General features: G+C 38.6%; 2 protein-coding genes across 3 annotated transcripts in view; one reads left to right on the top strand and one right to left on the bottom strand.

Annotated features, from left to right (window-relative positions):
* FHL2 (four and a half LIM domains 2) overlaps positions 1 to 16,533 on the top strand; it is a 73,560-nt gene extending 57,027 nt beyond the window's left edge. For both annotated transcript variants that reach the window (XM_069093968.1, XM_069093967.1), the window contains exons 4-6: positions 6,915 to 7,084; positions 9,596 to 9,782; positions 15,744 to 16,533. In XM_069093968.1, coding sequence (XP_068950069.1) covers positions 6,915 to 7,084; positions 9,596 to 9,782; positions 15,744 to 15,895 — 509 coding nt within the window. In that variant the 3' untranslated portion in view covers positions 15,896 to 16,533. The remainder of the gene's footprint in view (positions 1 to 6,914; positions 7,085 to 9,595; positions 9,783 to 15,743) is intronic.
* Positions 4,638 to 27,284, bottom strand: part of CUNH2orf49 (chromosome unknown C2orf49 homolog) — a 36,287-nt gene continuing 13,640 nt past the window's right edge. Inside the window, exon 5 of the mRNA XM_069093969.1 lies at positions 4,638 to 5,113. The gene's annotated coding sequence lies outside the window, so the exon portion shown is untranslated. The remainder of the gene's footprint in view (positions 5,114 to 27,284) is intronic.

The following is a 27,284-nucleotide window of genomic DNA, read 5'->3' as shown; positions in this document are numbered from 1 at the left end:
AATGTCCAATACGGGATTTGAATTCAGGTCTTCCTGAACACTCAATAGTTATAGAAGTAATAGTCTCATCATACTCTACTCTGGTCAAATCACATCTTTTATGTTCAAGAAGTGTTAGTGAGTAGTATGGTCCTTTATTGTAAGAAAGATAATGATGATCTGGAGCACAAAAGATAAATGTGTCCTTACCTTTGACTTTTCTATCTGTTATTTCCTAATTCAAACGCTCTATCCACTCTGCCACCTCGCTGCAACTGAATGTCCAATCAACATCTTAATCTCTACCTCCCCAAATAGACCTCAACATCTCTTTCATTATGTGTTTCTCTCCTACACTTATTTCTATTGAGACCACCACTATCCTTCCAGTCACCCAGGATGATAATGCTGGAGTCACATGAACATATCTCTAAAGTGTTTGGTAAATCTTGGAGAGCCACATAAAATATTGTTTGTTGTCGTTATTCTAAGAGGCTTCTCTCTCCCTCACTGTTGTATCGTTTGCAAAATTCTTATGGTTCTATCCTCATGATGTGTCTTGTATTGTCTCCTCTCAATTCATACTAGCCAGCACCCTGATTCATGCCCTTATCCATTCTTCCCTAGACCACTGACATAGCCTCTTGGTTGATATTCCTGATTCTAGTCTCTCTCCTTATCCAGTCCATTCCCCACACAGCTATCAAAATCATATCCTAAGGCACAGGTCTGACCATGGTACTCCTTTGCTCAAAGCTTCCATGTTGCTTCTAGGAAATATACAAACCCCTCAGTTTGGCATTTAAGACACTCCACAATCTGGCCCTAAGCTACCGTTCCAGTTTTATTTAACATTGCCTCCCTTTATATACCTCTATTCTAGACAAACTTGGTACTCATTCCCCTTGACTAGAATGATTTCTCTCTCTCTCTCTCTCTCTCTCTCTCTCTCTCTCTCTCTCTCTCTGTCTCTCTCTGTCTCTGTCTGTCTGTCTGTCTGTCTGTCTCTCTCTCTCTGTCTCTCTCTGTCTCTCTCTCTGTCTGTCTGTCTGTCTGTCTCTCTCTCTCTGTCTCTGTCTCTCTCTCTCTCTGTCTGTCTGTCTGTCTCTGTCTCTGTCTCTCTCTCTCTCTCTGTCTCTCTCTCTCTTCTCTCTCATATTCATCTCTCCTTCCTCCTCTTCCCTTCTCCCCTTCCCTTCCTTCCTCTCCTCCTCTCCCCTTCCCCTTCCATCTCCCTCTCTCCTTCTTCCTCCCTCCCACTTCCTCCCTCTAGGCTCTCCCTCTCCCTTGCTCTCACTCTCTCCCCCTCACCCCTCTTAAGTATCAACTAAAGGGCCACCTCCTCCATGGAACTTTCCTAGGTCCCTTCAGTGGTTAGTTCTCACTTCCTTTCCAACTTAGCATATATGAATATATTTGCATGTCTGCAATATCACTGCAGCACAATATAAGTTCCTTTAAGGCAGGAACTGTTTATAATCTTGTCTCTGTATCTCCAATGCCTCAGCATTTTGCCCATAACTGGCACCTAACAAAGTTTGTTAAATTAAGTTCTAAGGGGAGATTCCAAGAGTATTATATTTTTCATTCTTCACAGGGAAAGTTCAGTAAGATGAAGGTTTGTAAGGACAGAAGGAACTCAGGAGGCAAGACTGAGTATGTCTCACTGATAGATTGAAACCAGGAGATGTTCATGAATTTTTTCTGGCATCCATTTTTGTGATAATGTCCTACCTTTGGGGTAGTGTTTTTGAAGTCAGGAAATTAACATAACTTGTCAATGGGGTAATTTCTGTTCAAGAATATGATGAAGCATCACCTAAATACAAAGCCTTTCCTGATCCTCCCCCCCCGCAACAAATTGCTAGTGCCCTCCCTGCTTAACAACTTTACCTTTTGCAACCTTGTATTTGGAGCTAGGTGGCATGATGGATAGAGTGCAGGACCTGGAGCCAGAAAGACTCATCTTCATGAGTTCAAATCTGGCCTTAGACACTTATTAGCTGTGTGACCCTGTTTGCCTCAGTTTTCTCATCTGCAAAATGAGCTGGAGAAGGAAATGGCAAACCACTCTGGGATCTTTACCATGAAAACCTCAAGTGGGGTCACAAAGAGTTGGTGCATGACTGAACAACAAACTTTGTTATTTGTTATATATTATATATGCATGTTATAGATGTATATATACATATATATATATAGTACATATATAATTTATAGCAAAAACAAAAAAAAAAAACCAATGTCCTCTCCCTCTCCAATACAAGGGATATATAATTCTCCTCTGAATCCAAACATAAGATCAACCAGAGACCAGGTTAAATCCTGGGGGAGACTAGCCTATAAAAGATGGATATGAGGGGTGTCCAGGTAGCACAGAGAGTAAGAGCACCAGCTCCAGTGTCAGGATGACCTGGGGATCAAATCCCAGGCTCAGACACTTAACACCCACCCAGAAACACCTGGCCGTGTAACCTTGAGCAAGTTACTAAACCCCAATTGCTCAGGGTGAGTAAGAGTACCGGCCCCAGTGTCGGGATGACCTGGAGATCAAATCTGGGCTCAGATACTTAGCACCACACCCAGAAATAACTGGCCTTGTAACCTTGAGCAAGTTACTTAACCCCTATTGCTTAAAAAAAAAAAAAAAAGATGGATATGACTCTTTCTTGCACTCTTAGTCTTTATACCCCTACCCAGAGGAGGATAACTTAAAATTTACATTTGGCTTATGCCTACAGTCTTCCCAAAAGAAGTAGAAGTGTTCTCAATGTAGAGAAAATTTAGGACAGCTATTTATATTATTATATCTTACATTTATTTTATATTATATTATGTATTTTATTATATTATATAATTTATATTTGTTTTATTTTTTAAAATTCTTAGCACACACAAAACCCACAAGTAGAAAATGACAGAAATGTAAACAATCAGCCACAATATATGACTATTGTTACCCTTTCCTGGAAATTTGAGACTTCAATGTATTTCATATCTCTGCTTTGCACTGTCCAAACAATTCCTTCCAATTCCATGTCTTCTAACAAACCAAGCCAGAGGCTGATTGGACTCATTCTCTTGCTGATGGTTCTCTGGAAGTTGCCAAGGGAGCTCTAATACAATTCTATGGAAAGACCACTTTAAGTCCCATACCCATGCATGCTCCCTGAGGTGCAACCCCTACTATATAGAAATATAATGCCTCCCCCAGTAGCATATAAGTTCCTTGAGAGGAAAAACTGGGTTTGTCTGGTTTTTTTTTTTTTGTCTTTGTATTTTCATTTCCTAGCACACAGTAAACATTTAATAAATGCTTGTTGATTTCTTGGTCCTTCTTGGGTTAAGTTTTTGTAAGTGGTGCAGTTTTCTCTGCAATTTATAGTTATAGAGTAGCCTCAGGCACTGAGATACTTGCCCAGAATCACAGAGACAGTGTGTATTAGGGGTAGATCTGGAACCTGAGTGGAACCTCTCTATCCACTATACCACACTGCCTCTGATATAACTAAGAGAAAATGAGAATGTGGGACTTTTCTTAAAACCACAAATCTAGAATTTACACAAGGACTCCTAATCAGGCTTAGGGAGAAGTTTTGGGAATAATTACCCACAGAATTTTCTAGAGTTGCTTCCTGTAAGATTTGCTGTTTACTTGTCCCAATCCTCTATTCTGAAAATAGCAACTTCTCAATCTCTTTCAGCTACCAGAGTGAGTGAATATATTCCAGACATATTAGAGCTTCCTCTGCACAGGTGTCAATATAAGACAGTTATTCTAAAACCCATCAAGAATGCTGTTTTATCATCTTGCTTCGTGTCAATTTAGGATCCTACTTTACATTCATTTTACTGGGGAGTATTTGATTTTTGTATGTAATAAATTAATTTTCAAAAAGAAAATGGCAAGGGCATATTGAGAAATGATATTGTGATATTCTCACATTGTATGTGAGATGCATGTGATATTTTTACATGCAACATGTGTACAGGAATAATGATGTTGCATGATTATATTATTCATATATCATATCATATATTTACAGCTGGAAGAAGCTTAGGGGTCACCTATTCATTTCATAGATAAATTTCAATTCAAGAAAATATACCTATATTAAGCACCTACTGTATACAAGGCACTGTGCTAGGTGCTTGGGGTAGAAAAACAAAAAATGAAACTGTCCCTAGCTTCAAGGAGCTTGGGCTCTACTCTACTAAAAACAGAATTTGAGAGAAGCTAAGTAATTTGCCTCAGGTTACACAGGTATTAAGTAGCAGTGTCAAGATTAGAAGCCAGGTCATATACTCTTTCTCTTGTACAATGCTACCTACCTTTTTTTTAATCTTATATTTTATTGATGTCTTTTTCTAGCATCATTTTCATCTACAAACTTAAGCCTTCCTCTTTCCCTATTCAGTGAATCATCCCTTATAACAAAGATAAGAGGAAAAACAGTTCAGGAAAACTAACCAATATGTCAGCCACGTGGAAGCATATGCAATATTCCATACCTATAGACCCTTAGCTCTGCAAGTCCCCTACTTCAAGCCTTTTTCTTTTAGAGTAGAGGTTTGTATTGTTAAGGAGATATGTGCAACTGCTTTAAGTATTTTGAGGATCAAATTGCATAGTATAAAGAACACTCTTCACACCAAACTAGGATCAGTGTAATATTTATTCTGCACACAAGGACAATATAAAGCAGTATTAAAGAAATATAGAAATATAAAGACAAAGCTTAACAGAGAAATAGAAATATTTACATACATCACCAAACCAGGGAAGTACCAACATCTGGGTTCACATGCTGGGGGAGGGAGGGGTCCCTTGATTTCAGCATAGAGATTTTTCCAGATTATATCCAGTTTCAAACAAAGAAGAAATTGGCACAGCGTGATTTAGCAACTGATAGGCTTCGTGCTAGGGCCATAGGTGACTCAGCACAGGATGTGTTGTGGCTGTGGACTGGGCCAAAGTTCAAAGAAGCAATGTATCCATGATTGATATGACAAAATGTCTGTGTTCAAAAGGTCACAGGATTGATTCCATATATTCCTAGAAGGGTGGCAAACTCTTCCAGGAAGAAGAATTGGCCAGGTATAAGCTGATCTTTTAGTCCTGGGAACTCGGCCCCTGTTCCAAGGAGAAAGGACAACATATGTAGTCACATAGGCCTACAAATATACAGGAAAGGTCTATTTCATTAACCTTTCAAAGTTTTTAACCATTTTTATGTCATGGACTCACTTGGCATTATGGTAAAACCTATAGACCGCTTCTTAGCATAATGTTTTTAGATGCATAAAGTGAAATACATAAGACACCTATTATTAAGACCTTCTGAGTGTCTGACACATCATAGCGATCAAAAACTATGAACAGGTATCACAAGTTGGTTTAAATAGCTAATTTTGTAGAGCAGTGGTATCAAATTCAAATAGAAACAGGCCTAAATGTTCATAAGGATCCTTGCAGTGGCATTTTGACTTAAACTTTGAAATTCACATATTAACATTATAATCTTTTACATTTTTATTTTGTTAAATATTTCCCAATTACATTTAATATGGTTGCAATGTACTCTGGAGTATTGTGGGCAGCAATGTGGCCTGTGGCCCTTGTTTGAAATCTATGAGACTGGTTTATCAATATAGCCTCAGATATACTCATAGAAAACTGCACTCCTGTAATAGTAATGTAATTTAAAGATCCCCCTGTATTGGCTTGGTTTTCAAATTGATTGTGTTAAAACCCAGAGCTTGTGAATCCCACTTGTGGGATGGACTTGTTGATGTGAAAAGAGAGGGCTGAACTGGGAGGAGCTGGTGACGTAAATTTAGAGAGACAAAAGAAAAGAAAGAGGCAGAAGAACTTTTTAGAAGCAGCATCCTGGAGGCAGAGAGAGACTGAGAGAATTGCTGAGGGCCACTTTGAATTGCCCAGGACTTTGAGAGCTGCCACCCAGAGCTGCCAAGGACTGAGGAGACATGGCTGTTGTGCTGGTAGTTTGTCTGTCTGTTGTGATGTTGTTTTGCCAGATTTGTCCACTGGTGAAGGACAGTGCTGTTGTTGCAGAATTCTTGGAACCTTGCTGTTGGTTCAGAAGCCCTGAAGAAGGATTTTCTTGTTGTATGTTTACAGAAATCCTGGAAGGGGGTTTTGCTAATATTTTCAGGGGTCCTAGGACTGTTCTGCAGACAGAGAACGAATGAAGAGACTGGCAATGTATCTTGTGGCCTTGCTAAGCTTTGTCTCCCCAGAAACAAAGATTGCTGAGAACTTGCCTCATGTCAAGATGAAGAAAAGACCTCCATTTGGGTATTAAATGCTGTGCTTAAGCTTGTTGTAACTCTGGGGTAGATTCAATTGTGATCCAAGGGCAGGGAACTTTTGACCTTTTTGTGCTCTGTGATTGAACAAATGAATGTACTTTACTTATGATTGGAAACTAATCTCCATTTGAGAACAGGGGCTTTGGACTAAATGAATGTACAGCCTAGGGGTGTAGTACTTAGAAGAGGGACTCTGTGATTGATTAAATGAATGTAATGTTCAGGAGTAGTACTTGATTAAATCATACTTGGGGGTAGTACTTGGAAATTATTGAATCACCCTTAGTAAATGCTGTATTTTGAATGATGTTAAATTTTGACTCTATCTGTTCTTAATTTGTCACTAAATAAAATGGAGAGCACCTATGCTGGTATTTTGAACCTTGGGAAGTTGCCTTTGCTTGGCATTACATTACAATTCCCCAGAAAGGAGAAGGGATGCATTTATTGACAGCTCAAGTTGTGCCTATAGAGTACATAAATATTGTCAAAGATGAGGTCCCTGCATCAGTGAATCTTTCACTATAAAGACCTCAGTATTCCAAACTGTGCATTGTTTTACATGAAAAAAAAAATAATTTTGTCCTTGGTCCTGGTGGCAGGTACCCGCAAGATGGAGTACAGGGGCAATAGCTGGCATGAGACCTGCTTTATCTGTCATCGCTGCCAGCAACCAATTGGAACTAAGAGCTTCATTCCTAAGGATGATCAGAATTTCTGCGTGCCCTGCTATGAGAAGCAATTTGCCATGCAGTGTGTTCAGTGCAAGAAGGTATCTTTTACTCTCTCGGACACAATTTCGTCTGTTTGCTCCTGTGGTTGCCTCCCAGGGTTCTGGACTTTCCCTGATTTTGGCCTTTAACACCACATATATAGCGTGACTAACATACCCTGACTTTCTTCTTATACCATAATATTGCTCCTTCATTAGATTCACCCTCATTTAAAGTTCTCTAGCACTATGGTATATCATGAAGTTAAAATTTTTTATCTCTACCTTCTTATAGAAGACTTCCAAATATTTTTCACATATGTAAATGTTAATTTTGACCCTCATTTTTCTCATTAGTCTTCTTTGCTATGCTGCTATGTGATTTTTTCACATACTACTCTTCTGCAGTATGAAGGAAGGGTGCTCATGTCATCCTTTGTCTTCTTGAGGAGGTCATACACTATTTACTATATACCTCTAGTTTCAATTCCACTTCCTTTTGATATTAATTAGATCCTTCTTTCCCTCAAATTTCAGATTTTTCAGAGCTGGAAGAGGTCTTAAGAATCACAATATAATCAAAATGAATTAACATATGTAAAGTGTTTTCAAACCTTAGTCAAATGCTAGGTGGTGATAGTAGTGGTGATAGTGTTAAGTAACAGGAGTAACATTATCATGATATAGTAGAAAAAATACTAGACTTTAAATCAAGAAACGGGTTTGAGTTCCACTGCTGGCACTTAAAAGTTATGTGATCACTAGAAAGTCATTTTACTTTAAGTTTCCTTATTTGGAAAATGGGGTTTGTTGTTGTTCAGTCATTTCAGTCATGTCCGACTCTTGGTGACCCCATTTGAGTTTCTCTTGGCAAAAATACTGGAGTGTGGCTCAGTGACCCTGGAGTCAGGAGGACCTGAGTTCAAATCCAGCCTCAGAGACACTTACTAGCTATGTGACATTGGGCAAGTCACTTAATCCCAATTGCTTTGCCTTCCCCCCTCAAAACAAAAAATACTGGAGTGATGTACCATTTCCTTCTCCATCTCATTTTACAGATGAGGAAACTGAGACAAAGAGGGTGAAGTGACTTGCCCAGGGTCACACAGCTAGTAAGTGTCTGAGGCCAGATTTGAATTCAGGAAGATGAGTCTGCCTGACTCTGTACTATGGCACCACCTAGCTTGGCCTAGAAGATGGTATACCTGTCAGCTATTATCTAGTCTAAGGTGCTTACTTTTTTTGAGAGGAAAAAACTGAGACCCAGTCACATAGTAGCAGAGCCAATGGGAAGAACACTGAATTTGGATTCTAAAAGCCTAGTCCTGGTTCTGCCACTTATTCCCTCCCTGTGTGATCCTGGGTAAACGGACTAACCCTTACTCATTTTGGCTTCTTCATCAATAAAAAAAGAAAATGAGAGGCTCATACTAAGTGATCCCTAAGGGTCTTTCAGACTTCAATATCTGTCATTTGACCTCAGTCCTTCTGAGTACAGGTCTAGGTATATTCATAGAGCTGCACCAAACTGCATCCTTCTCAGAACCTAATTTAGTTCTATGCAGATAGATAGGTAGATAGACGGATGGATAGATAAACAGACAAATAAAGTTTCTTTTATGAAAGCAAAAACCCTCATAGATTGTGTCCCTATATTTCTTGGTCTTAACAATTAGCAAAACTCACCCCAGGTCCTATGTTCTGGGCACTATTAACTTCATCCAGGAGTCAAGAAGACTCATCTTCCTGAGTTCAAACCTAATCTCAGACATTTACTAGCTATGTGACCCTGGGCAAGTCACTTAACTCTGTTGGCCTCATTTCCTCATCTGTAAAAAGAGCTGGAGATGGAAAAGACAAACCACTCCAGTATCTTTGCCAAGAAAACCCTAAATGGGGTCACATTTAGTTGGACACTACAGAGAAATGACCAAACCTTATAAAGGGACCAGAAATTCCTCTAAGAAAAAAACTCTACAGTATTTAAACAAGTTAACAAGCTCTATTAAAAAGCTATTTTACAATGGTTTCATTCCATTCATGAGGTTTTTTTTTTTCTAATGAGGGCTGAGCTTAGGCTGGCCCTCTTATTTCTCTATTGTGCCCTAGAAGTTGCATAAGAGAAAATGTTCTGGAGTACCCAATACTTCCACCCTAAGCCTTGGAATGCAGTGTATCCCTTATGGTATAGTCAACCCTTTCTGGGCAGGTATTGTTTTATTTTTCATTTTGTATCCCTAGCACCTAATATAGGACCCCAACAAAGGCATGTAGATTGATCATGCCCCCAAACTGCAGATTGTCACAACAATCCTCCCCAGGGACAAATATTTCAAACGCTATTTTGAAATTAAAGAAATCAGAGCCAAAGGGGAGTGAATAAAATTGTTTTGAGGCTACAAGAAGAAAGAGTGAGGTCTGTAAAGCCATCTATTAGGGAAATTTCCAAAAATTTACCTATCTTGCTTTAGAAGAATCCTGAAAGGACCAAATATTAGAGGTAAAAAAGTTCGTTATTCCTGAGAACACACAGGCAATTGTCCCTCTAAAAACCTTTGTTTTTCTTGTTAGGCTATTACTACTGGGGGAGTCACTTATAGGGAGCAGCCTTGGCATAAAGAGTGCTTTGTTTGCACTGAATGCAAGAAGCAGCTTTCTGGACAACGCTTCACTTCTCGGGATGACGATGCCTACTGCCTCAGCTGCTTCTGTAATTTATACTCCAAGAAGTGTGCTGGGTGCACCAACCCCATCAGTGGTAGGTGTTTGCTTTGACTTACGCAGAAATGCCTAGAAATTCAGGGAGGATCCGTTTTGGCACGTGTCAGCTTCAAGTTTGAAAGGGCAGCGTTTTATAAAAATGAGTATGATTTTGTTCACTGTCTGAACTTTACTCACCATGGTCAGGGGAGCATGGACCCCTTGGGCAGTCAGGGCAGCCTCTAATCCCACCATGGCTTGTAGCCTATATTCATAATTGAAGGAAATGTTTCCGCTAGAAATAGGTGAAAATAAAAGTGTAATTTTTTTTCCCCATCCAGGTTCATGGACCCCTTAAAATCTACCCCAGGTTAAAAACCCCTGCTATGGGCTAATATTCTGAGAAAACCTCTGCTTTAATCTCCTTGACCTATCCCTTGCCACAGAATGCTATTCAACTTTAGCTTGTCTAGGTCACTTCTAATCTATTGGCTCTTTTGTCATGGAGTTTACTATTTCTGCTACAAGTTGGATTATTTCCTGCACTGCTTTTTATTAACACATGACAAGCCCTTGAGATAAAAGAAAGCAGGTGATTTCAGGCTTGGCAGCTTTGCCCTGTTGGGACTCCTGTTCAAGGTCAAGCTGACTTTTTAAATTATAAGACCTGGTATAGTGGATCTAGAGCAGGCCTTGGAGACAGAAAGATCTGGGTTCGGGTTTCCCCTCTAACACATGTTGGCTGTGTGACCCTATGCAAATCCTTTCACATCTCAGTGCCCTGTGAAACTCTGAGTTTCTGAGTAGGTGCCCATCTGAATGGTGGAAGTTTCTCACTGGGCTTCAGAACATAAAAAAGAAAAAAAATCCATAGCTCCTTGAGGACAGACATAATGAAGTTTTGTTTCTAGTTTTGCTGAACTTCATACCTCTAACCAGGGCTCACTGTAGCTCAAAAAATATTTGACTGGTTGACTGGACCAGGTGTGGGGAACCTGCAGCCTTTAGGCCATATGGGGCCTTCTAGGTCCTTGAGTGTGGCCTTTTGACTGAGTACATAAGGGGATTTGTTCTGTGAAGTTTGTGGACTGTAATAAACACATCAAAGGATCAAATGGGCAACGTGGCAAAGCTGGTAGTCAGAGTTAGAAAAACTGTTGTTTACCTGTGTCAGACTCTCTGTGTCCCCAAATGGGGTTTTCTTGGCAAAGAAAATGGAGTGATTTGCCATTTCCTTCTCCAGCTTGTTTTACAGATGAGGAAACTGAGGCCAATGGGGTTAAGTGACTTGCCCAGGGTCACACAGCTGCTAAGTGTCAGAGGCTACATTTGAACTCAGGAAGAGTAGTTTTTCTGAACTTCAGGCCCAAAACTCTATCCATTCTGCCACCTAGCTGGCCTAGTTGGAAAAATACAAGTTTACAATCCTATCTCTAAAACTTAGTGGCTATGTGACCATGGGCCAAACATTTAATTTCTCTGAGTCTCACTTTCCCAACCTGTAAAATAGAGATAATAATACCCATAGTACCTACCTTACTGGCCTGCTGTAAAGTTTAAAAGAATATCTGTAAAGAGCTTGACAAATTTTAAAGCATTACATGTACAGGTTGTTAGTTTTAAAGTCTTTTTGAGATTATAAATTCCTTGAGGGTAGGGACTGCTTTTGCCTTTTGTTTTTAAAATATGCCCAACATTTAGCACAGTGCACAAAATAAGTGTTTATTGGTTGATTTTCTTATGTTATAATGCAAATCGGTGACTTTGCATATCTTACCATTATCCTAGAATTATAAAATGTTAGAGCTAAAGGGGACCTTGGAGGTCATCTGGTCCTTTGGCAGATAAGGAAACTGAGGCCCAGAAAGTAAGGGGACCTTTTAGAATTAAAATATAAAGAAAAAGGAATTGTGAAATTTATTTTTATTTGAAATTTACCTTCCAATGCTTCTTTTTTAGATTTCTTTATTAATCATACAATTCCACGGCATTGATTGGGCCATAAAATATTGAATTCACTACAACCTCGTAGTAATTTCTATTGTAGGAATAAGAATAATAACAATCTAGCACTTGAAGGTTTGCAACATGCTTCACAATAAGAACAAAGTCTTCTCTAGGCAGAAACTAGTAGAATAGAAAATTCCATGAAAAGAGAGAAATTAATTTTCTGAAAAAGAGAAGTAAAATCTTGGACCCATGAGGACTTTCAAAAACATAGTTAGGGGCGGCTAGGTGGCACAGCGAGTAGAGCACTGGCCCTGGAGTCAGGAGGACCTGAGTTCGGATCCCACCTCAGACACTCAACACAGAAACTAGCCTTGTGACTTTGGGCAAGTAGCTTAACCCCAATTGCCCTCCAAAAAGAAAAAAAAATCAAAAACATAGTTAAAAGATGCTAGTTATCTGGATTTTCGCACTAATGCACAAGGGTCAGGTAGAGTGAATTTCTGACAAACACCAAGATTTTCATCCTGATTGAGAAAAATGTAATTGTAGGGACTATTTCTTTTTAAAGATCAGAATCCTCGGGGCGGCCAGGTAGCACAGTGAGTAAGAGCACCGGCTCCAGTGTTGGGATGACCTGGGGATCGAATCTGGGATCAGACACTTATTAGCCACCCAGAACAACTGGCCGTGTAACCTTGAGCAAGTTACTTAACCCCGATTGCTTTAAAAAAAAAAAGATCAGAATCCTCATACTTCTCTTTCTGAGATTATAGCCTCCTTCCATCCCTCCTGCCTCCTCTGCTATCTTCTTTCTATCAGGCTTAGTAAGACAAACAGCGGTGCTTCTTATACTAAGTTTTTATTGGGATAGAAGCTGTATTCTCTCTTCTCAGGGTTTAACAACTGACTCCAACCTGTAAAACATAGCAAGCAAAATAGCAGCAGGGATAAAAGGACTTCTCCATAATTTCACAATTTGGTAGAGTATTGAAAAGTGGGATGAATTTGGAATCAGAGGGTCTGAGTTTAAATGTCACCTCTATCACTTTCTGCCTGTGTGACTTCAGAGAACTCACTTTTAATTCCCTGGGGTCTCAGTTTCCTTAAATATAAAATGAGGAAATTGGGGCAACTAGATGGTGCAGTGAATAGAGTACAGGTCCTGGAGTCAGGAGGACCTGAGTTCAAATCCAACCTCAGACACTTAACACTGACATGTGACCTTGTGCAAGTCACTTAACCCTGACTGCACCACCTTCCCCACTCTAAAATGAGGAAATTGAACAAGGAATAAATAAATGAGACTATATTCTTCCACAGTGGGAAGAAAGGCTGGTGTCTTATAGGAAAAATTACCAATGAGAAACCAAACTCACAAAGTACTTTGTTTTGTACCTATCTAGTACATTTATTGTAGGATATCGTATATTATATTTATATGTCTTATTCTCAGTTACATGAGGGCAGGAAGAACTACACATTATCACACAAAATTCTGTGTCTCTTTTAATCAGTCAACAAGCATTTATTTATCAGTTACTATGCCTCTGAGTCTATGTACTACACACAGTATTTAATGCTTTTTTCTTTGGACTGAACTCTTGGTTTGGGTTTTGTGTAACTCAAAGGATGGTCTAAATGACTTCAAAGTCATTCCTACCTATGGTAAGTTAAGTAACTTCAAGGCACCTTATAGCCATGATGTTCTTATGTCCTTGATTTTCCAAGATAACCCCAATTTCAAGGAAAGAAGGTATACATTCCATGTATAGCCGATATCAGATTGCACACTGTCTTGGGGAGGAGGGGAGCAGAGGAAGGGGAAGAAAATTTGAGATCAAAATCTTATAAAAGTGGATGTTGAAAACTAAAAAAAATTAATTTTTAAAAAGAAGGGGTACATTTACTAAAATTCACAAAACATAATTTTCTTTGACCATGTACTCTTGGTTTAGAAAGTAGTCACTCATTGACTTAAAATACAAAAATTAACAAAATTACTTAATATTCTGGTCATTGGGTCTTTGCTGGTTGTTCATTACAACTCAGTCTGGTTCCTCTCGAGAGATATCATCCATGAGGGCGAGGAGATATATGTGAAAATGAATATGATGTTTTATTTAATTTTTTATTGATATCTTTTTTTTACATCATTATATTTTCCCCAGTATCCTGGTATGAGCCCTCTCATATAACAAATAGTATTTTTAAAGATTAAAAAAAAAAGGAAAAAGAAAAAGAAAAGGAAAAAAATCAGTACAATAATCAATAATTTGAAAAAATCTAAAAACATGTGCAATATGAACCTCCCAACTCCTCAAAAAGAAGGCTTGGGATAATCCTTTCATATCTTTTCTTTTGAGCCATGCTTAATTCTTTATAATTTTGCAACACTTCCTTTTGATTTGTGTGTATGTAATTTTTCTTTCCATTTATATTGTTGTAGTCATTGCCTATATTGTTTTCTTGACCCTGCTTTACTCTGCATCAATTCATGTGAAATGAAGGTAAAACAAAAAAAGATCACTTATTTAAAAGTCATTAAGAAAGAGTTGTGGAATTTAGATTAGTATTCTTTTATCTATAGTAGACTGGAGGTAATCAATGTTTAAAATTCAGCTTAAGCAGCTGACAGCAATAGTAGCCAGCTTACACATACATACAAACATACATACATACATACCAGCTAGGTGGTGAAGTGGACATTATGCTGGACCTGGAGTCAGTAAGACTCAACTTCTTGAGTTCAAATCTGACCTTGGACACTTGCTAGCTGTGTGAACCTGGGCAAGCCACTTAGTCCTCAGTTCCTTATCTGGAAATGAACTGGAGAAGGAAATGGCAAACCACTCCAGTATCTTTGCCAAGAAAATGGGGTCACAAAGACTTGGATATGACTGAAAATGACTGAACAACAACCACAACTGTGTGTGTATGTGTATGTAATCTCATTTTAAGATATGCAAAGCAATTTACAAACATTATTTCATTTGATTTACAAAATAACCCTGGAAGGTAAGTGTAAATATTGTTCCCATTTTACAAATAGGATAGGGTCATTGCCAGTTTTCTTGACTTACATCTTGCCACTGGATTCCAGTGACTCTGGAGGAGAGAGTGAGGCTGATGACTTTGCACAGCTCTGCCTCACTTAAATCCAATTCACTTGCAAGTCAAGATACAGCTCTTCTGATATTTTTGGTCCTCTTTGAGAATGAAGGACAGACAACAAATAAGGAAACTGAAGCAGAGAGCAGTTAACTAACTTGCTCAGGGTCACACAGCTACTTGGTATATAAGGCATGATTTGAACTCGAGTCTTTCTCACTGCAGGTCCAGTGTTCTATTCCCTGTGCCATTTAATGGCCTGAGTTACTTAGCACTAAGGATTCTATGAACCACAGACATTACTCAACAATGGAGGGTTTTTTCTTCAGTAAATATCATAGGGGCATTTTGCTTTAAACTCCTCTCTGTAATTTAAATCCAAATACAAAATTTCCCTAGAATTTGTTTTAATAATCACAGAAGGCATGCCCATTTGGAAGTTATAGCAGACTGCATTTTATTTCCAGATGACATACAGAATTTCAGAACTAAAGGTAAAATCCTTGTGGGGCACCTTTTGTCCTCATCCCTCTCTCCTTTTCTATGTTATCTTCCCTCATTAGAAATGTAAGCTCTGTGAGGGCAGGGACATTCTTTTTTTCTATTTATATTTCTATTCCCAGTGCTTAACACACAGCAAGCACTTAATATTGGTTGACTAAATTATTGAATTTAATGTACCTCTTAATCCCCTTTTTCAAATCTACTATTTTTTTCTAATGGGGTGAGTTTTTTAGTCACAATCAGACAATTTCCTAAAAGATCTTTGTGGGAAAGAGACAAATAGGAAAGACCAAGCAGACGAGCTTAGAGGGAAAAAACTAGCCCCAGCTTCCATAGGCCTCATTTAAATCTTAGCCATGAATGAACATTCTTTCTATTTCACTCTTCTCCTCAGTCCAAGAAACCCTTGGTCGATATGCCTTATTCCTTTATCTGATGCAAATTTTCCTTTCACCAGGACTTGGAGGAACAAAGTATATCTCTTTTGAAGAACGCCAGTGGCACAATGACTGCTTCAACTGCAAGAAGTGTTCTCTGTCCTTAGTTGGACGTGGCTTCCTCACCGAGAGGGATGATATCCTTTGCCCAGAGTGTGGAAAAGATATCTGAAGCTCAAAAACAAGGGGAAAGCTGTGCTTGCCAAATACATGCATACATATATATATTTTTTTCCTGAAATATGCCTATGTCGTATACTAGCTTTAATGAGCCACATGCAGACTTTTTTTGTGGGTTTTGCAGAGGGCTTCACATCTATAAAACATTTTTTCCCCTGGGTTTGACATGTCCAGAGGAAACAGCAAATACTTTTTCTTCTAGCTATAGCAGGGAAAGTGGTTCTGAATTTCTCCAACTGAAGCAGGTCCAAGAATGGTTAGATAACCAATCAATTCGAGCTATTTTCTTTCTTTGATTGAATAATTGATGCAAGAAGATAATATGGTCAGTGTAGGATTTGAAAATCTTTCCAGAATATATGAGGGAATGTCCTAGCTGAGAATGGTGTCCATGGACTGTGTAACCAACCACATGCGATACAAGGTGTAGAGCAAATTGTTGTGGCTTAGAATGTGCATATTGTCAGAACAAAATATTGAGCTACACATGGTGTGAAATGATAATTAAGGCAGAAGTGTTGTGTAACAAGCACCCACTGTGTTGCATGATTAGGTGATTGTGTCAGTGTTAACTGAAATTGCATCACGCCTTATCTTTTTCAAAATAATAAAAATTACGTCAGCCAACAACCTCACAATTCCCTTTTAATTGTCTGTTTCTCCCTCAAAATATTTTTGCTTGAAATTTGTGGCTTTTTCAAGTCAACAGGCATTTATTAAGTTCTTAACTATGGTACCAGGCACTGAGCTCAGTGCTGGGGCCACAAAGGAAGGCAAAAACAATCCCTGACCTCAAAGAATGCATGTTCTAATGGGCTGGGCAATAACACACAAATAACTATGTACATAAAAGATATATACAGATTAAATTGGAAGGTCTAGCATTAAGTGGGAAAAACTTGTAGAAGGTGGGGAGCCCGGGAAAATACACTGGGTGGAGTGTGAGGATACCAATGTCACTAAGACTAGTAGTGGAAGGTAGAAAGGTGTAAGAAGACTAGAAAGGTAGGAAGGAGCCAGTATATGAAGGGCTTTTAAAACCAAAAAAGAGGACCCTGGAATTAATAGAGTAATAGGGAGGTGAATAGAAGATGGGCTGGAATTGGGAAAGACTTCAGATAGGGAGACTGTCCAAGTTGAGAGATGAGGATCTGTTCCAGGGTGATGGCAATGTCAGAGAGAAGAGGGCATATAGGAGAGATGTTGTAACAGGATTTGGCAACAGTTTAGATATGTGGGGTGAATGCAAGTGACAAGTGATATCTTGGTTGGTAGCTTGGGTAATTGGGAAGATGATGTTACCTTCAACAGAGAAGTTCAGAAGAGGGGAGGGTTTATGAGAAGAGGTAATGAGTTTATTTGGGAATATGCTGAGTTTAAGATGCCTATAGGAATTTAGTTCAAGATGCCCAATAGGTAATTGAAGATATAAGACTAGAGATCAGAAAAGGAGTTTAGGACTGAGTAATCATCTGAATAAAGATGGTCATTGAAGTATTGGAGCCAATCTCACCAAATGAGTTAGTATTTGGAGAGAAGAGAAGTGAGGTCAGGACAAAAGCCTTGAAAGGTACCCAAGGTTAGTAGGCATCACCTAAATGACTGAGGAGGATTGAGCAACCAAGTGATTAAAGAGCCAAATAGATAGGAAGAGACCTAGGAGATAACAGGGTCCCAAAATTTTAGAAAGAGGAGAGTATTAAGGAAGAGAGAGTGATTTACAGTATCAAAGGTTACAGAGAGGTCAAGAAGGTTGAAGTCTGAGAAAAGGCCATAGATATGGCAGTTTAGAGATCATCAGAAACTTTGAGAGCAGTCTCAACTGAATAATGAGGTCAGAAGTGAGACTGCAGAGAGTTTAGAAGAAAGTGAGAGGACAAAAAGTAGAAGCACCATTTGTAGACAGCTTTCTTAAGGATTTTGACAAAAAGGAGAGAGATCAGAAGGTAGCTATTAGGGATGGATGGATCAAGTGAGTTTTTTAAAGGATGGGAGGTAGCCAGGAAGAGACTGAAGATTATTTGTGAGAGATTCGCAATGGTGGAGGGGCAATCTGCTGGAGAAAACAAGATGAAATGGGATCAAAGTGTATGTAGAAGGGTTATTAGCCTTGGCAAGGATGACTACCTCTTCAGGTGAAACAAGTAAAAGAGGAGAGAGTGAGAGAAGAAATATGAATGACACACTATGATCACATAATGTCTAAGTTAAACAAGTTCAAATGTACAGTTCACTGAACCTAATGATAAAGAGATCAGCATCACAGGCTTATTCTTTGCTTGAATATTGTTTCATGGTAAAAGACCATAGACCTAGCACTGAGCTGCCATTTGTAGCTAAAACACACCTTTATGTCACAAAAGCTAAAATTTTTCATTGCTTAGAAACTCAATACAAATACTACAAGTTCACAAGTAAGCCCAAACTACTGCCAAATGCTAAATTAGTAGTTATTATTATGTTACAACATTTATCTTAAGAGAACCAATTAGAAGGAAACAAAATAATTACGGAAAGGGAACTTCAATATCACTATTACTGTTGAAAGTACTACCATTTCCACAGGCTCCCAGGTTCACAAATAAGGGGTTATTCTCAATTACTACTCACTCACCTCACATATCCAATCCATTGCCAAAGCCTACCATTTCTACCTTCACAACATTTCTCACATCTGAACCTTTCTCTCCACTTACACAGCCTTCACCCAGATTTAGGCCTTCACCATGTCTTGCCTAGAGTATTGCAATAGCCCCTTTTAAAAAAAAAAATTCAATTTTATTTGATTTTCAGTTACAAATTTGCTCCCTTCCATTTCCCCATTCCTCACTAATTGAGAAAGCAAGAAAAATAAATGTAATATATATATATAGTAACATATAAATATAAACAAATAGAATAATATAAAATAACAAAATATAAAAATACAAAAACCAAAAATAACACTATATGTATATATATATATGTATTGAGTCTATCACCTATCTGGAAGTACAGAATATTTCATCATGAGTCCTCTGGAACTATAGCTGGTTCCACTGTATTGAGTTCCTAAGTCTTTCAGTTGTCTTTACAGTATTGTTTTTTATAAATTATTTTCTGGTGTTGCCCACATCATTTTGCATGTGTGTTTATACAGGTATTCCCAGGTATTTCTGAAAGCACCCCCCTTCATCATTTCTTACAGCACAGTAACATTATATCATAAACATCTACCATAACTTATTCAGTCATTTCTCAATTGCTGGGCATCCCTTCAGTTTCCAATTCTTTGCCGCCATGAAAAGAGCTGCTACAAATATTTTTGTACACATGGTTCTTTGATCTCTTTGAAGATCACCACCAACACCTAGTAGCTGTTGCTGGGTCAAGGACAGGCACAGTTTGACAGCTTTTGGGAAACAGTTCCAAATTGCTTTCTAGAAAGACTCGACCGGTTCACAGCTACCAACAATGCAGTAACTTACTTGTTTTCTGATAGTCCCTGTAATGTGGTGATTGTTCATTTCTGTTAACTTTGCCAAGCTGATGGATATGAAGTGGCGTCTCAGAGTAGTTTTAATTTGCATTTTTCTATTAATGATTTACTTTTTGTTGCGTATGGTTATTGATAGCTTGGATTTCTTCCTCTGAAAACTTCTTTTTCATATCCTTTGACATGCCATAATATCCTTCTAATTGATATCCCTGCCCCAAGACTCTTTCTATTCTCAGTCTGTCTTCCACTAAGCTCCTACGGTCATTTTCCTAAAGTATAGATACGACCACATCATTCCCTTGATCAGTGAGTTCCAGTGGGTCCCTATTACCTACAGAATCAAATAGAAATACCTCTGCCTTTTAAAGCTCTTCATAACAGAGACCTTTTCTACCTTTCTAGTCTTACATCTTACTCCCCTTCATGCATTCTACATTCCAGTTACACTGACTCCAACACAATACTGTCTACCATCTCTGCAGTTTTGTACCAGCTGCCCCTATACACACAGCCTATACCTGGAACGCTCTGCCCTCTTACCTCCACCTGGAAGTTTCCCTGAATTTTTTTCCAAGCTCAACTCAAATCCTATCTTCTACAGAAGGCCTTTCTAGGTTTCTCTAGTTGCTAGTGCCTTCCCCCCTCTCATATTTTCAAATGTGGTTTTTGTACCTAATTATTACACTTTGTATGTAAACTCCTTAAGGGCAGGGACCATTTTTGCCTTTCTCTGTATCTCCAAAGCTTGACTCAGTGCCTGGTATATGGTAAGCATTTAATAAATACTTGTTGATTGAGTTGGAGGACTTAAGTTCTGCTACCAGCATTGTCACTAACTAATCACATTAACTCAAGACAACTTGCTTAATATCTCTGGAATTCAGTTTTCTCACATATAAAATAAAGGGAATGAGCTAAACCATTAAGGTCCTTCCCAGTTCTAAAATTCTAAGACTATATGACATCTGTAGCTTTATCTTTTAAAAGAAACCACCACTTAGAATTTTATACAATGCCCAGAACAAGACAGTTTTCATTTTATTCCCTGAACTAAGGTTATAACCTGTCATTCTGCCACATCTTATGTCATGGAATCATAATCAGAACTGGAAGAAAACTTAGAGCCTATCCAGTCTACTCATTTTACTCATTTTAAGAAAACAGATTCAGAAAGGTTATAAACTTGGGAAACTAAACAGTATGATACAAGTGATGTGATGTGATGGAAAGAGATTTGGGGTCTGTAATGGTAATGGAAATTTGAAGATCTTCCCTGCTCTTTATTAAGTCTAATGGAATTTGAAGACCTTCCCTGCTTTGAAGATATACCCTGCCCCCAATAAGTTGAATGTAATCACATGGAGCCTGTGGTGGGAGGAGTTTGCTGCAGGGTAGAGCAGAGCCGCTAGAATGGAGAGAGGAGAGGATGCATCCAAGGGAGACAGTTAGGCTTGTGAGTTAATGTTGGTTTGTGGGAAGGCTCAAGGATGCTGTGGCTCTCTGTGCCATTATGGTTTATTAACTTCTTTGCTACTATGAAGGAATCAGCTTACTGGTTTGGGGATTTGGTTTTCTGGTCCCTGAATAAATGTTTTGTTTCTGTATTCTATATAGAGAGTCTGATATATTTTGTGATTGAACACTATGCAGGCATATTTATAGTGACCGCTGGTGCTATGAATATTGTATTGGCACTACAGGGTCAGACCTGGATTCAAATCCCAGCTCTGTTTCTTACCACCTATGTGGCCCTGGGCTACAATATCATCCTGTTTAGTTTCCCAAGTTTATGATTTCTTTTGATCTTAAAAATACACAAACATCTGGAAACAGAAAACTCTACATTTAGATCTTGATATCCTGTACTACAGAGAAGCAGGTGACTTACCAAAAAAACTATTTTTAAGCTGTGGATAGATCACCTCATCTATAAGGCAGACCTGAAGCATTTAATTTTTAAATAGCATTTTTTCTCCAGTTATGTGTAAAGACAATTTTAACATTCATTTTTTTTTATTTTGAGTTATAAATTTTCTCTCTCCCTCCCTCCCATCCCCTCTTCCCTGAGACAGTAAGCAATTTGATACAGTTATACATGTTCAGTCATGTAACATTTAATTTTTTAAAATTACTATTTACAAGGCACTGTGCTAGGCACTGGGAATACATAGATTAAAATTACAAACTGCAATGAGCTTTTATACTCTAAGATGGGGGGAAGGGGGTAAGTCTAGAAATAACTATTATAAAAGTCTCTTAATTGACCTCCCTAGTTCCATTCCCTTCCCCTTTCCTATCTATCCTTCACATGGCTGCCCAAATAGTTTTCCTAATGCACAAGCTTGATATGGTATAGTGAAAAGAGCCCTGACTCTGGAATCAGAAGACTCGGGTTAAATCCCACCTGATGTTTATTATCTGGGTGACTTTGTGCAAGCAATTTAACTTGGAGGCAACCACATTTCACTTTTGGCCAACTCTAATTAGTAAGGACAGAACCAGGAGTAATGAGTGTTAAGTTACAAAAAAGAACGTGAGAAACAGGCATGCTAATGTGAAGTTTTTAATTACTAAAGCTATTCTGAAAAGAAATTTGGAACTATAACCCAAAAGTCATTAAACTCTTCATATTCTTTGATGTGGTTAGAGATCAATGAAAGGAGAAGGGTCTACATGCACAAAAACATTTATAGGTTTGGTTTTTTTTTTTTTGGTAGTAACCCCAAACTGAAAACTGAATGGGTGCTCACCTATTGAGAAATGACTAAACAAACTTTGGCATATGAATATAGAAGAATATTGTGCCTTAAACATCAAACTTGCCAGTTTCAGAGAAACCTTGGAAGACCTGCAGTAATTAGTGCAGAGTAAGGCAAATGATGAAAAAGATTTTTACAATAACAGTTTAAAGAAAAATAACTTTGAAAGACTTGAAGTGACAAATTACAATTCCAGAGGACTGAAGATGCAGAATGAATTGAACAGTTTTGTATATGGCCAATGTTGGGATTTGTCCTGACTATGCATATTTCTTTTAGTTTTTTCCAATTACAGGGAGGTGAGAGGTAGAGAAAAGAATTGATTAATAACTGAAAAATTATAATATTGAAAAAATACAATAAATTATATGTGAAAAACTTTTACCTTACTATCCCCTTAAGCTTTTGTCCTATATTTCTTTCCTTTCTCATTCAAATTGAAAAAAAGTCTACATTTGCTCCATTTGCCTTCACTTCCTTTTGTCTTCTCCACACTCTGCAATCTGAAACTGCTCTCTCCAAAACTGTCAGTGATCTCTTAATTGCCAAATCTAGTGCTTTTTTCTTGGATTGATCCTTCTTGACCCATCTGCTAATTTTGACACAGTTGACCACTCTTTCCTCCTGGATACTCTCTCCTCTCTGGGTTTTAACGATTATAGTTTCTCCTGGTTGTCATACCATTCTTCAGTCTCCTTTGCTAGCTCATTGTCCACATCATGCCCTTTAACTGTTCTCCAACGTTCTACCCTAGGCCCTTTTTCCTTCTTCCTCCATACTCTCTTGGTAACTTCATGAGATCCTATGGATTTAACCATCATCTCGAGGCAGGGGACTGTCAGATCTATATGTCCATTCCTCATTACCTCCCCTGAACGTTAGCCCTGAATCATCAGTTGTTTTTTGAACTGGATGTGCCAGACATCTTAAACTCAATGTGCTAGAACTGAACATGTTATCTTTCCCCCCAATTCTCTCCTCTTTAAAACTTTCCTATTTCTGTTGAAGGCACCACCATCCCTTTAGTCTCCCGGGTTAGGGAGATTATTATTGCATTATTTTGAACTACATTATTCTGGAATCCTCCTTTACCTTATGTATCAAATTAGTTGCCAATTCTTATCATTTCTATCTTCAAAAAAACTCTCATATCCAAACCATCCTCTTTACTCACAGCTACTAATTTTAGTTATCATCTTTTAGTCATCACTTTTCCCCTAGATCTTTTTTATTAGTTTCCTAATTGGTGTCCAAGCCTTAAGTTTCTGTTCATTCTAAACCATCCTATACAACTGCAAATCTGACCATGTAATCCCAGATTCCATTGACTTCAATGTCTTCCTATTGCCTCTAAAATAAAATATAAAATCCTTTCTTTTAAATCCCTTAATAATTTAGCCCCAATCTATATTTCCAATCTATATTTCAGCAGCTAGGTGGCACAATGGATATCGTGCTGGGCCTGAAGTCAAGAAGATTCATCTTCCTGGGTTCAAATCCAGCCTCAGACACTCACTACATAACTCAGATGACCAAACAACAACAAAATACTTCCAACCTCATTGGACCTCACTCGCCTTCTTGCCCTCTTGAGATCCGATCAAACTATCTTTCTATGCTGTACCCAATACCCTCTATCTCCTGTCTTTGTATCTTTGCACTGGCTATTTATTCTTGGCCATCTCCTGGGTCTGAAATACACTCTTTAACTCCCCTTTGTGGAGCACCTCTTAATTGTTAAGGTATAGCACAAGCACCGACTTCTGCATGGAGCCTTTCCTGATTCTCCCAGCTGCTAGTGCTATCTCTCCCAAATTACCCTGCATTCATATAATTTGTATATGCTGTGTATACACACACACACACAAGATTCCATGGAATTCATATATATAAAATAAATTATGTATTTGTATATAATAATGATATAAATATATATGTGTACATATATATTGTTTTTCGTATTTATATTCCTAGTGGCAGTCGCACAATATGTGTTGTTGTTTTGTTGTGTCCAACTCTGCCACCCCATTTGGGGTTTTCTTGGCAAAGATACTGGAGTGGCTTACCATTTCCTTCTCCAGTTCATTTTACAGATGAGGAAACTGAGGCAAACAGGGTTAAATGATTTGTCCAGAGTCACACAGTCTGAGGCTGGATTTAAACTCAGGTCTTCCTGACTTCAGACCCAGTACAGCATCCTAACCATCTAGTGCTTAGTAAATATTAAATGATTGGTCTATTCCAGGAATAGCTTGTGGGAAATAAAGCATAAATTAGCATTTATTAAGCATTTCACTTATCAGGCACTGTGCCAAAGTGCTGCAGATACAAATACAAGCAACCAAGACAGTACCCACCATTAAGGAGCTTATATTCTAACAGGGAAAGACAGTTCATAAGCAGGAGCTGGGAGTGGGGTTGGGGCATGACTGGAATAGTGATCCATGTAGAGAGTTATCACTTAGGAGAGTGAAGCCTCAGGATGAAGGGGAAGAGGAGAAGTAGATTGTAGGAAAGCTATTAGTTTGATAAGAAGGTAGAGTTCATGAATGGAAGTCAATTGAAATATAACTAAAAAGGAAGTTAGGAGCCTGATTGTGAAGGGCCTTAAATGCTATACCAAAGAGTTGAGTTTTTTTTTCCTAATGACCACTAGAGGTGCCACAGAAGGTGGCAGAAGAGCAGGAGCAAGATCATAGGATTACAGATTTGGAGCTGAATGGTCCTTTAGCAGTTATCTAAATAGTCTGGATGGGCCTAGAGTCAGAAAGACCTGAGTTGACATTTAGTAGCTGTGTGACCCTGGCCAAGTCACTTAACCCCTGTTTACCTTAAATCTGCTTGATGAAGATCCTCAAGCAGAGGTTAGTAAGGGATTTCTTTAGGGTACAAATTAGAGAAGAAGGCTGAGGTCACAATATTTATAAAATCTTCTCTGACCCACCTAGTTTTAGGTAATTTCTGACTCCTCAGATATTTTATGGCACTTTGTTTGGATCTTTCTTTTGCCCCTACATTATCATGCTTTTTCAAGCAACATGACATGTTCTTATTCATATTTAACTTCAAGCTACACTAGCGAAGGGCAAGGACTGTGCCATTTTTCATCTACACATCTCTGTTGCCTAGCAGTCTTTCACATGCTAAGTATTTAATAAATATTTGATGTTCGCAGGTCAAAAAGAGCGTTGTGAGAAACTCCAGTGAGAAAGGAACACTTCTAGTTGGGGGCACTAGCGTTCTTGGAATATGGAACATTTAAGCTTGGCTTTAAGAGGATTAGGAACTGCCATGAAATGGAAGACAGTTTCAAGGAGGACAGTGGGGAAGAGTCCCCTCCAGGCATGGTAGTCAGCATCAACAATATCCATGGGAGAAGGAAGGATCAAAATTAGGCAACAGTAAGAAGTTGAGTTTGGCTACAATGTATGGTGCAAATAAAAAAATTTAGAAAACCAGGTTGGGGTGAGATTTTGGACCTTCGCCTCCCACCCCAGCCAGGAGAGTGAGAATTATATCCTGTACACAATAAAGAGCCTCTGAAAGTGTTTGAAAAAGAGACTAACAAGACTGTCTTGTGAATTATGGAGATTGCTTTGGCAGCAGTGTGAAAGAGGGATTGTCATGGAGAAGAAACTGGAGGCAGGGAAGAGCTGGAACAATAACCAAGCAAGTATAACATGGCCTGAGGTGAGGTCACAGTGTGAACGAAGGTAATGAATGACATTCTAAAGGTAGAATTTATAAAAGGACATCAAAGATGTATTAAATGTTGTTTCAAATGCAGGTAACTCCTCATTGCCATCAACAAAATGAGTGAGGTTGTGAGGATCAGCGTTAGGGGAGATAAAGATTAGTTCAGTTTTAGATATGAGATGTTAGCAGAGCCTCCTGATGATGTTAAATGGGGAGTTCAAGAACTGAGGATGTTCAAACAGGCTGGAGGCAGACGTATAGATTTGGAAGTTATTCCCACACACACTCCAAATTGACTTTAATTTGCCATACTGCTTTGTAAGTTTAAAATCTACCATTAATTGTTGTTTCATAACTTACATATGAAGACCTGAAATCTGCTGTCATTCATTGCCCAGCTTTTAAGGGTATACAGTAGGTTAAAGAGTGAAGGTTGGGCACAAGGTAGGTTATCTCTGAATGTAACTGCATACAAAGTCAAGACAATGTTCTTGTATTTTATTATCCTCATATCTTCTGCTCCCTATTAACTTAGGTAATTCGGTTTATGACCAGTCACACTGGAATGGTATCAATAGAAAAGCAACAAAATACCCACATTACATGAGCTTACCTATGAAGCAGCCTAATTCCATTCAGCTCAACAAATTTAAGTTTGGTTGCTGTTTTTTTTTTAATGCCTACTATGAGCAAGTCACTTGCTAAGAGTTTAAACTATATGCTATTGAGAGGCAGTATAGAATAATGGCAAGAATACTGGCCTTGGAGCCATAAGACCTAAATTAAAGTGCCACTTTATTAACTTCAGTTACTAACCTCTTGTGCACCTCTCTGGGTCTAGGTTTCCTTATATGCGAAATGAAGGAGATGGACCAAGTACTAACTTCTTGTTGTTCAGTCATTTTTTCAGTTGTGTCTGACTCTTCATGACCCCATTTAGGGTTGGGTTTTTTGGCAAAAATACTGGAGTGGTTTACCATGTCCATCTCCAGCTCATTTTACACATGAGGAAATGGAGGCAAACAAGGTTAAGTGACTTGCCCAGGGTCACACACCTAGCAAATGTCTGAGGCCAGATCTGAACTCAGATAGACGAGTCTTACTGATTCCAGGACTGGCACTCTATCCACTGTGCCACCTACCATGTTTCCCCGATAATAAGACCTATCCCGAAAATAAGCCCTCCCCTTACTGTGTAAGATTCCTCTAAAATAAGCCCTCCCCCGAAAATAAGCCCTATTAAGATTGCTACTGTAGTGAAGGTGATCCCCTGCGCATCCCCCCCGTGAAACGCACACCGCGCTCCAAGCTGTATCCAATCAGAGCTGCAGCAGTGAGCGCATCATCTTGTTTTTCCCCAGTGATTTGCTTATTGAATAAAGGTACATTTTTTTGTTCACATTTACCTGTTTATTAAAATTGTTGTCAATGTTCAATAAAATAAGCCC

This window comes from Petaurus breviceps, unplaced genomic scaffold, assembly GCF_028583685.1.
Source record: "Petaurus breviceps papuanus isolate PSGF00001 unplaced genomic scaffold, PetGlider_PUasm1.0 214, whole genome shotgun sequence".
NCBI classification, from domain to species: Eukaryota; Metazoa; Chordata; class Mammalia; order Diprotodontia; family Petauridae; genus Petaurus; species Petaurus breviceps.
Note: the sequence above shows the minus strand (reverse complement) of the source record. Positions and strands in the feature narration are given on the sequence as shown.